The 12,378-nt window shown below is 35.5% G+C and overlaps 1 protein-coding gene across 1 annotated transcript; it reads left to right on the top strand.

Annotated features, from left to right (window-relative positions):
• The first annotated feature begins 2,890 nt into the window (after window positions 1-2,890).
• On the top strand, window positions 2,891-3,604 carry LOC145106165 (uncharacterized). Its single transcript, XM_079043190.1, has one exon. It carries the CDS (start codon window positions 2,891-2,893, stop codon window positions 3,602-3,604), a length of 714 nt encoding a protein of 237 aa, XP_078899316.1.
• The last annotated feature ends 8,774 nt before the right edge of the window (window positions 3,605-12,378 follow it).

Genomic DNA, 12,378 nt, shown 5'->3' with positions numbered 1-12,378 from the left:
CTTTAATTATATTATCTTGAATCATAAATTTTTCATAACCATTGATATTTATGACTAGTAAAGGACAATATTCTAGGAATTGGGCAAAATAAAATACTAAAAATTTAACATGTATATTTTATATCGTACGACCAACTTACGATTCCTATTTGTTTTACTACCACTAAAATGAATAGTTTGATCAAATGTTTGCATGATACGAATTAATTATTGTTAATAAAATTGTTAATTGCATGACAATTGTTTTTAATTAATTTTATTATCAAAACGGTAAAAAATTTAGATCATGATTTTTAACCAATTTTAGAAATCGGTAAATAACTAATAATATCCATTGCACTTAATATAAATCATTCATTACTAAAAGGTGGAATTAAATCTAAGTGAAAGCATCCTTATCATTCTTGATTCTTAAAAACCAATTCTTGTTCTATATTTATTCTACACTTTAATTGTTAAAATTCTCATTATTGTCTTGTTACTAGAAATTCCCCCAAGTTACTTATATTTTAAGTTAATTAGCGACAAATAGTCTAATATTAAATCATACTCGTTTCCCCAAGTGTTCGACATCCGTTCTTACCATTGCTATATTACAAATTCAATTAGGTACACTTGCCTAAGTCGATAGTAAATTCTAGTATCGGTAATTTCAACCTTATAAATTTAAGACTAGATAAATTAACACATCAAGTTTTTGGCGCCGTTGCCGGGGAAACGGTTTTATTTGGTTTAGTCTTATTGTTTTTTAGTTAACGTAAAAAAAAAAAAATAATAAATTAAATTTTTTTTTTTTAATTTTTAAAAAGAAAATATTAAAAACAAAATTAAAAAAAAAAGACGAAATTGATTTAAAATATTAATTTTACTTATTAAAAATTTTAAAAAAAAAATTATTATATATATTTTTTTCTTTTAATTTAGTATTGCATAAATGTCCTTAGTTGTAAGTTAATTATAGGTTATTAAATTTCCTTAGTTAATTATAGATTGTTAAATTTACTTATTAAAAAAAATGGTATCAGAGCCATGTTTATATTGCATGAATAACCTAATTTAATTCGCGTGTAATACGAGTAATTCTACTTACCAGAACGGTGTTTGGAATTGGTACGTTGGTTTTGGTTGCTGGATTCCAGAAAAGTTATATTTATAATATACACCGAAATGATCCTGCCTCCCGGCTGCCTCTCTCTGTCTGTTCTCTATTTGATAGTCAAAGTATTACACAAAAATTAAATAAATAATTTATGCAGTATAATCAATTCACTCTAAGATAGAATTTCCCTAATATATGACCCGAAGTTCAAATTTCACTTTCGTTCCACCTTTAGAAGAGCCCGAACGCACGTTTCACCAACTAATCCGAGAAAACAAAACAATGACCGATCTAGCCCTCCTTTCATTAGAGGAATATACAAGCCGTACTAGAGACGGAGATGATCATGGAGTCATTCGTCCAACGATACCAGCCCAAACAAATTTCGAATTAAAAGGACAATTTCTTCACCTTCTACGAGAAACTCCTTTTGCCGGAAGAGAAGATGAAGATGCGAACCAACATGTCGAAGCTGTACTCGAAATAGCTGACTACTTCAACATTGTTGGAGTAAGCAAAGATGCAGTCATGCTTAGAGTGTTTCCAATAACACTACAAGGAGCTGCAAAACGTTGGATAAAATCTGAACCTACGATTACCACATGCGAAGGTTTAAGATCAAAATTTACAAAACAATTTAGCCCACCATGCAAAATTGCGAAGATGAAAATGAAAATTCAAAATTTTCAGCAGCTTGAAGATGAGACACTGTATGATGCTTGGGACCGTTATAAAGAAATGCTGCAAAATTGTCCACAACATGATCTAAATCCACATCAGGTCGTGCAGACTTTCTATAACGGGATGGATGTTTGTACCCGTCAGTTAGTTGACTCTCAAGGACCCATTCCTAAGAAAAATCCAGCTGACGGGAAAGCAATAATCGAGGAACTCGCCCAACACTCACATCAGTGGCATTCTTCACGAGATTCATCTTTCCGAAAAAGATCAACAGGAGAGAGCTCAGATGGCTTGGCAGCATTAAATGCAAAATTGGATGCATTAGGAAGAGACATGAAAAAGGTCAATCAGACAATTCATGCTATCCAAGTCGGTTGTGACAACTGTAGTGGACCACATCTTGAAAGAGATTGTCCATTAGATCAAGATGGGAATCAAAAGGTTGATGTATGCTACTCATCTGGAGATAGATACGATGAAAGGAAGCCTCGGAACAACTGGAAACCATTCGATGAATACAAGAAGGAAATGGAGATGCAAGGGAAATGGAGACAAAGCGGTCAAGGTTTCTACCAAAAAAACCCACCATTGGAGCAAATTGTGCAAGAAAAGAAGCCAACTTTCGAAGAAATGATGGCCAGATTTGCAGAAGCATCTGATAAAAGACATCGAGATACAGAAGAGTTGGTGAAAAGAATCGGATCAACAACTGAAACTGCTCTAAGAAATCAGCAAGCTTCGATGTTGAACATCGAAAACCAAGTCGGGCAAATTTCGAGAGTACTACAAGAGCGATTTCCTGGAACATTACCAAGTAACACTAAGACAAATCCGACTGCTCATGTCAAAGCAATAACAACTCGAACTGGAAAAAATCTTGAGCCGTTAGTTCCAGTTCATACTAACGAACCTTCTACTATTTCACAATCCCAAGAGAAGGAAAAAGAACCAGTTCCGGTTGAGACAACTACATCCACTCCAGTTGTCAAACCATATAGGCCACCAATTCCTTTCCCTCAACGCTTGAGGAAGTAAAAAGAGGAGGAGGACTATCGCAAATTCATCGATCATATCAAATCCTTGCATATCAACATCCCATTCATTGAAGCTATGGCTCAAATGCCCAAATATGCAAAATTTCTGAAAGATTTGCTTGTTAACCGAAAGAAAATGGAGGAAGCTTCAAGTGTAGTATTAAACGAACAATGTTCAGCAGCCATGTTGAACAAACTTCCTCAGAAAATGAGAGATCCAGGAAGTCTGACTTTACCGTGCCAATTTGGTAATTTGGGTCTCAGCCATGCTCTGGCTGATTCAGGAGCAAGTATAAATCTTATGCCATATTCGTTTTACAAGAAACTTGATTTATCTGAACCAAAACCAATTCGAATGGCAATCCATCTGGCAAACAAATCAGTGACGTGTCCAAAAGGGATAGTGGAGGACTTACTGGTGAAAGTTGACAAGTTCGTATTTCCTGCAGATTTTGTAGTGCTTGATATGGAAGAAGACAATGAAGTTCCTATTATTTTGGGAAGACCATTCTTAAGCACTGCAAGAGCATTAGTTGACATTCATGGATCAAAGTTGACACTAAGAGTCGGGACTGATGCTATCACCTTCGGTCTTGATAGAGCAATGAAGCACTCCAAGGTGAGTGATGATGAAGTTTTCTTTGCTGATGTTTTTGATAACTTATTGGAAAATGAGATATTGGAAGTAAAAGATAAAGACATTGAATGCATGATGCAACTTGGAGAAGATACGTTTGATGCTGAAAAAGATCTGGAAGAATTGGAAAAGCTGCTGGAGGAGATTAATTAAAAAGAAGACTACACGGATAGTAAATCAGAAAAAGAGGAAGCACACCACAAAGAAACACCTTTTGATTCCGATGTCAAAAGTGAGTTGAAAGTTTTACCTGATCATTTGGAGTACGCATACCTAGGAAATAATGAGCAATTCCCTGTGATCATCGCTGCAAATCTCTCACCGCATGAAAAAGAGAGGTTGATTGAAGTTTTGAAAAAGAGAAAGCAAGCTATAGCATGGAATATTTCTGATATCAAAGGAATAAATCCATCCTATTGTTCTCACAAAATTTTGATGGAAGAAGGATCAAAACCAGCAGTCCAACCACAAAGGCGATTGAACCCGAAAATGCAAGAAGTTGTGAGAAAAGAGATCGTAAAACTCTTAGATTCGGGAATGATCTACCCTATTTCAGACAGTCCATAGGTAAGCCCCATTCACATTGTCCTAAAGAAGGGAGGAATGACCATCATAATCAATGAAAAGAATGAGCTGATACCAACAAGAACAGTTACAGGGTGGCGAGTGTGCATCGATTATCGAAAGTTAAATGATGCATCCCGCAAAGACCATTTCCCCCTTCCTTTTATCGATCAGATGCTATAACGTCTTTCTGGAAATGCTTACTATTGTTTCCTAGATGGTTTCTCAGGATACTTTCAAATTCCTATCGTTCCTGAAGATCAAGAAAAGACAACATTCACTTGCCCATACGGAACTTTTGCATACAGACGAATGTCATTCGGACTTTGCAATGCTCCTGCAACCTTCCAAAGATGCATGACAGCCATTTTCCACGACATGGTGGAAAACTTCATGGAAGTGTTTATGGATGATTTTTCAGTGTTTGGAGATTCCTTTGATGCATGTTTAGCTAATCTAGACAAAATGCTTGCTAGATGCGAAGAATCAAATCTGGTTTTGAACTGGGAGAAATGTCATTTCATGGTGCAAGAAGGCATTGTACTAGGGCATAAAATCTCCAAGAAGGGGATTGAGGTGGACAAAGCGAAAATAGAGACAATATCAAAATTGCCACCTCCAACCAACGTCAAAGGGGTCAGAAGTTTTCTAGGTCATGCAGGATTTTACAGAAGGTTCATAAAAGATTTTTCAAAAATCACGCGCCCTTTGACTCAACTTCTGTTAAAGGAAGCAAAGTTTAATTTTTCTTCAGATTGTTTAAATGCTTTCAACAATCTAAAAGAAAAATTAACAACAGCCCCGATAATGGTCGCTCCAAATTGGAATTTGCCATTTGAATTAATGTGTGATGCTAGTGATTTTGCAGTGGGAGCAGTTATGGGACAAAGAATTGAGAAACATTTTCAGCCAATCTACTATGCCAGCAAGACGTTAAACCCCGCTCAAGCAAATTACACCACAACTGAAAAAGAATTGCTTGCTGTGGTTTATGCTTTTGAGAAATTTCGCTCTTACTTGATCTTGTCAAAAACTATTGTCTTTACTGATCATGCTGCCTTGAAGTATTTATTCAGGAAAGAAGACTCTAAGCAACGATTAATTCGTTGGATCATGTTACTCCAAGAATTTGACATCGAGATTAAAGACAAGAAAGGCATGGAAAATGTGGCTGCTGATCATTTGTCCAGATTAGAGAATCCCAACATCGAAGAACTCAAGGAGTCTGAAATAAATGACAAATTTCCATATGAATCCTTGATGATGATAGGTGAAGAGGTACCTTGGTATGCAGACATTGTAAACTACTTGGCTGCAGGATTTCTTTTTAAAGGAATGACACATCAACAGAAGAAGAAATTTTTTTCGGACCTCAAGCACTATTATTGGGATGACCCTTACTTATTCCGAAGTTGCACGGATAATGTAGTAAGGAGATGCGTATTCGGAAAAGAAAGTCGTGAGATCATGAAAGGATGTCACGCTGGACCGACTGGGGGGCATCATGGTGCTAATTACACAGCAAGAAAAATCTTTGATGCTGGATTTTACTGGCCTATGATTTTCAAAGATGCTCACATCTTCGTGAAAGAATGTGATGCATGTCAAAGGGCCGGTAACATCTCTTCCCGAAATGAGATGCCCCAAAACAGCATCCAAGTATGTGAAATTTTTGACGTTTGGGGAATCGATTTTATGGGACCATTTCCTTCCTCACGAGGAAACAAATATATTTTGGTAGCTGTTGACTACGTATCAAAGTGGGCTGAAGCGAAAGCTTTACCCACTAACGATGCTCGTGTAGTAGTCAAGTTTTTAAAGAATCTGTTTTCACGTTTTGGTTTCCCTAAAGCTCTGATCAGTGACAGGGGTACACACTTCTGCAATACCCAACTGGAAAAGGTTTTGCAAAAATATGGTGTTCACCATAGAATCGCAACGGCCTATCATCCACAAACCAGTGGGCAAACTGAAGTCACAAATCGAGCTTTAAAAAGAATTCTGGAACGATCAGTGGGAAGTAACAAGAAGGAATGGGCAGATAAACTTAATGATGCGCTGTGGGCATTTCGAACTGCATACAAAACACCTATTGGTAGTACACCATATAGGATGGTCTTTGGAAAAGCATGTCATTTGCCAGTCGAAATCGAACATAAAGCATTTTGGGCATTGAAATCATGCAACTTTGATCCTGTGGAAATTAAAACTAACCGTCTTATGCAGATGAATGCTCTGGAAGAATTAAGGGATGAAGCTTATGGAAACTCTCAAATCTACAAAGAGAAATCAAAGAAATGGCATGATAAAAGATTAAGCAGAGACAAAAAGTTTACCCCTGGAGAAAAAGTATTGCTATTCAATTCCAGGTTGAAACTTTTTCCAGGTAAACTGAAGACGCGTTGGTACGGTCCATTCACAATAAAAGAAGTCTTTTCACATGGTGCAATCGAACTAATTGGAAAAGATGGAGAAAGCTTTAAGGTAAATGGACATCGAGTGAAGCATTACCAGGAAGGAATGTTAGAAGAAGAAGAGAAAGAGGATATACCCCTCCAACTCACTGAAAACAATTAAGTGAGGGGTAGAGTCTGGCTCATGACTCAGTTAAAAAGAAGCGCTTGCGGGAGGCAACCCGATGTTTGTTCGATTTTTAAATTTGGTGTGTTTATTTTCTGTATGTTTGGTGTGAATTTTCTTTTTAGTTTGTGTTTTCAATAAAAGTGCTTTTTAATGGTTTTATTTTTCTGTGAAAGTTACTTTTCAGCTTAGAAACAGGTGATGGTCAGAATGGTGTAAAGTAAATTTCTGAAATGCAAATTACAATAGGAGAAGTGGCATCACATAAGTGTGGGGTGATTCCCCACAAAGAACAGAATGAAGAACTGAAGCTGATACTGACCAACGGGAGAGTTTTATTCGAAGGATAAAGCAAGTGTTCGGCCGACACAAGTCAAATCAAATTCACTCAGCGAAAAGAAGTAATTGTTCTAATAACGCAATGTGTACGTGGCCAGTATACACAGCGTTAAATTCAAGAAACGCGTAGAGGATCCCAATAATTGCATTACGCGACGTGTTCAAATATTATACGCGACACGTAAATGCACCTGTTCAGAGAAATTGTGCGGAAAAAGACTCAGATGCCACTTTTTCCTAAATATCCAGCTGATTCAAAAAGAAATGAGTTACATGCACTTCAACAACACAAACAGAAAAGTGTACCAAACACTTGTCCCACGCAGATCAGAATTTCGACCTCGCCACTACAATACCCCAGGGGAGTCTGTTCCTTTTTCTCCCTTTTTACCTTTATGTTCTTTACTTTTGCATACAATGGGGACATTGTATGATTTAAGTGTGGGGTAGGGGGTCGAATAAGGAAACCAATTTACTAACGTTGTGTGGGATGATCCAATGCGAACTCAAATGTTTAATTGAACCAATAGTATGTTATAGTACATTTGTGTTTTCCCTATCCTAGTGAAATCATGGAACAAAAACACAACCTTGCTTAGTTTGAGGGTCATAATATGTTTAGCATCGTGTACCAGAAATATATCCAGGAAAGCTTATGTAGTCATTGCACTCTAGACTAATATCTCTAACCAATAATGGTTGAAGTTAAGTTCTCTTGCTTAAGCATATGTTTTTTTTTAGGATTTTTAGTTAAAAAAAAACAGAAAAAAAAAAAGAAAAAGAAAAGAAAAGTCTACAAAGCTATGAAGATCAAGAAATATCATGAAGAAAAATTCCAAAAATCAATGAAGACTCTAGAATAAAGGCAATTTGCCAAGTTATTAGTTATTGTAATTTTTATTTCTAGGTTATTTTTCCATATGTATGCTTGGGGACTTAGTAAAAATACTTTGAGGTTAAGAAAGATTTCTGAGGATATATTCGGAGGGATGCATAAAATGAATGTTGTTCAAAAGAAGTGGGCAAGTGTTTATGAAGATTGTGAGTATTTAGGATTGGGGAAGTTTTAAGAATCATTAGACACAAATGTATGCATTGAGGTTTCGATGTAATGGCTGGGTTCAAGTTGGATTGTTTTAAACAATGTTGGTGATGAAGGTTTTGATATGATGACATGCTAAAGTTAGTTTTGCTTGAGGACAAGCAAAGTTCAAGTGTGGGGTATTTTGATATCGCAATAATTATACATATATTTCGAGCGATATTTATGTATTTTTAGCTATATTTTGGTATGATTTAAGATAAAATGTACTTATAAAGTTTGAAATTCCATTTTACAGCTAAAAATCATTTCTGAGGAAAAAGGAGAAGAAAACATGCAAAAATCCGCAAAAAGAAGTGAAAGAAATTACACGAAGAAAAACGAGATCAAAAAGTCAAAGAATTTAAAGATAGCCGCGTTGGAAAGACGAGAAAAACAAAATAAAAATATAAAAAGAATTTAATTTAATTAATGAGGTTTAATTAAAATAAATTATTGGGAATTAATTATTTAATTTCTAAATAATTTATATTAATTAAATTAATTTAATTTAATTTAATTTGCAAAAAGAAAAAAAAATAAAAAAAGAAACAAAAAATTCGGATTTAGCCCAAAACCCAGAGCCCAAAGACGGCCTGATCCGTCCACCAGAAGACCCGAACCGAATCCGAGATCCGACCCGTCCGCCCCACGTCCAAATGCCCTCACAAACTGATCCGGTACACGACCCGACCTAGAGATCCGAACCGGGTTTAGACCCGCGTGTTTTATCGCCTGTGACGTCATCGGTGACGTCATCGAAATCCGATCCGCGCCCAGTTCCGACCCGATCCGACCCGACCTCCGATTCGTTTTACCTCACATGCAGATCCGCGCCTCGACCCGGATTCCGACCCAAATTCGATTCGGTACTGTTCATTGGCAATACGACGTCGTTTTGAGTACCAGATTTGCCAATTCCGATTCCATTACGTTTTTAACCATTTTTTGCCCACTTTTTCCTATTCTAAACCCATTCCTTTCCAACCAATACTCAATAATTCACCACCTTTAAACTTTCCAACCATTTATTCCCATCTTTTTATTTCTTTTGAATTTTTTTTCATTAGATCCAATCTCAATTCATTTCTTTTTGGTATTTAATTCTTCCAATTTTTACTATAAATACCACCATTTTTCACCACAAAAAAGGGGAGAAGACATTGCAATCATACACTTTGATACACAAATTTCTCCATACAATTTCTTACCATATCACCACTATACCAAATTCCATCCAACCTTTGAACCACAATTGGGGATTCAAGAGTCAAAAAGCTAAGGAATTGAAGATTGCAGTGGCATTAGGGACTACATCGGGTTTGTTTTATCGACATGTTTAACATTCTCAATATGTTTTCTATGTATGTTGTAACCTTAATTATGAGCTAAATTCTCTTTGCTTTCACTTGGATAATGAAACCTTGAAAATATGATTTGATTTATATTATTCGGATATTAATTGTTATTTATTTTATCATGCATATTTGATCATTTATTTGTATATGTTAAGTTTTTGTAATTAATTTTCCCATAACTAAGTTAATATTTTTAAAAGATCACTTTAATTATATTATCTTGAATCATAAATTTTTCATAACCATTGATATTTATGACTAGTAAAGGACAATATTCTAGGAATTGGGCAAAATAAAATACTAAAAATTTAACATGTATATTTTATATCGTACGACCAACTTACGATTCCTATTTGTTTTACTACCACTAAAATGAATAGTTTGATCAAATGTTTGCATGATACGAATTAATTATTGTTAATAAAATTGTTAATTGCATGACAATTGTTTTTAATTAATTTTATTATCAAAACGGTAAAAAATTTAGATCATGATTTTTAACCAATTTTAGAAATCGGTAAATAACTAATAATATCCATTGCACTTAATATAAATCATTCATTACTAAAAGGTGGAATTAAATCTAAGTGAAAGCATCCTTATCATTCTTGATTCTTAAAAACCAATTCTTGTTCTATATTTATTCTACACTTTAATTGTTAAAATTCTCATTATTGTCTTGTTACTAGAAATTCCCCCAAGTTACTTATCTTTTAAGTTAATTAGCGACAAATAGTCTAATATTAAATCATACTCGTTTCCCCAAGTGTTCGACATCCGTTCTTACCATTGCTATATTACAAATTCAATTAGGTACACTTGCCTAAGTCGATAGTAAATTCTAGTATCGGTAATTTCAACCTTATAAATTTAAGACTAGATAAATTAACACATCATAAACCCTAACATACAAGGGTTAAGGGAGTTGACCAGTTTGACTTGTTGACTTAGTTTGACTTTGCCTTGACCGAAATTTGACGGTTGTCACATCATCCCCCCGTTAGAAGGAATTTCGTCCCGAAATTTTCATTTTGACTGGGATTTCGAGAGTTTGGGAGAGATGTGGATACTTTTGTTTCATCTGATCCTCGCGTTCCCAGGTGAATTCGGGTCCTCGTTTAGCGTTCCAGCGGACCTTCACAATGGGAATATGACTTTGCTTTGTTCTTTTGATCTCTCGATCCATGATTTCTACCGGTTCTTCCACGAAGTGGAGACTCTCGTTGATTTCAATTTCGTCACGAGGTATCACGAGGGTCTCGTCGGATAGATTTTGTCAATCATATCTTCGGGGTTAAAATATAGTTTTATTAGTTACCTATAGCGACGACTCGTTGTCACCACAGGTCTAATCTATTACGATGACTTGTTGTCGCTATAGGTTTTTAACAAGGGCCAACGACATACCTATAGCGACACACAAGTCATAATTTGCATGCGTGAAGACTTGGAGTACTTTCTAATGAAAAGTGTGCTACTGGGGAAATTGGAAACTGGTACGTAGCTTCAAAGTCAAGAATATGCAGTAGGCATGTGATGCATTAAATGCATGAGGCACACAAGTCATAATTTTCAGCACCATATACGGATATGTGTGTGAATTGAAGAAGAAGGTTACGGCTCAAAGAATATATATATTCATTTTCTTCTTCATTTGTTAGATACACAATAACCATAACATCATAGACTATATATATTCAATTTTCGTTTGTAATTTTCACTAGTTTATATTCCGCGAGTGTTACCGAAATCATTTATCAATTTTTCAGAAGTGTTTAACTTGTTTTGTTGCATTCCCACAACTTGCTATTAATTACTTCTCCCACTTCACTTATATAAATCATCACATTCTTATCGCGACTTTTAACTTCTCCCTCACAAATGGATCCACCTGCAGATCACCAAAACCCCATAGATGACCTCGATTGGTTTCAATACTTTGATCATCAAGATCTTTTCAGGTATATATATAAACGTTACTCATTACACCATCTTTCGCACAGAAAAGTGATTTTTGTCGACATTGATCAAAACATGGTTTGGATTTGTAGTGATCAAAAAGAGTCTTTCATCGTGTTGGATTTGATTATCTTGAGTTTTTTTTTTTTTTTTTTTTTTGGATTTTTGCAGTGGTGACATGCTCGACTATCGTGATTACGAGTTGTCGGAAAAATTGCATGAAGTGCTCGATCAGAACGTTTCCACAGTACTTAACAAAGATCAAAACATCATTTCTAGAAATGAGTTTCACGATTTAGATCCCCTTAAAGACTTGGGAGGATGGTAATTTACCATTGGTTAGTTTCAGTCAAGACTGTAAATCCGGTGGTGAGGCTACATGTAGTTCTAGTGCTGCCACCACTGATCACGGTGGCCGGAAGGTGGCAAAGAGATTGAGACCATTGGAGTTTGAAGAGATAGCGAAGTACTTTGAGATGCCGATAATCATGGCGGCAAAGGAACTAGGGATAGGGTTAACATTGTTGAAGAAAAGATGCAGAGAGCTAAACATAAACAGATGGCCTCATAGAAAACTTACGAGCCTACAATCCCTCATTCAAAATGCCAAGGTAAATTACGATAATAACCTTCTATACATTACTCATGCATGCATGCCTGCACTGGGTAACCAAAGTAGTTTTGGTATTTTCTAAAATTTTAATTATTAGTTTCTTTATAACATAAACAATGGCCCTAGGCATATTCCACATCAATTCAATTGATTTACTACGATTTCCTGATTTATATTTATATAAACTTAACTCATTGTAAATTTTGTGAACTCACATGAAAAATATATTGCATCTACCTTTTTTTTAAAAAAAAAAACTAGGAGTTGGGATTAAAGGAGGAGATAGAGACGTTAGAAGGGCACAAGAAGATGATGGAGAAATTGCCAGGTATGGAATTGACAGAAAGAACAAAGAAGCTTAGGCAAGCTTGCTTCAAAGCTATTTATAAGAAGAGAGGACTTAACAATCCTTAGTCCTTACCTTTTCTCTTTA

The sequence above is a fragment of the Lactuca virosa genome, chromosome 4, assembly GCF_052849685.1.
Source record: "Lactuca virosa cultivar CGN04683 chromosome 4, Lactuca_virosa_CGN04683_v6, whole genome shotgun sequence".
Classification (NCBI taxonomy): domain Eukaryota; kingdom Viridiplantae; phylum Streptophyta; class Magnoliopsida; order Asterales; family Asteraceae; genus Lactuca; species Lactuca virosa.
This window is presented reverse-complemented; position numbering and strand designations above follow the sequence as displayed.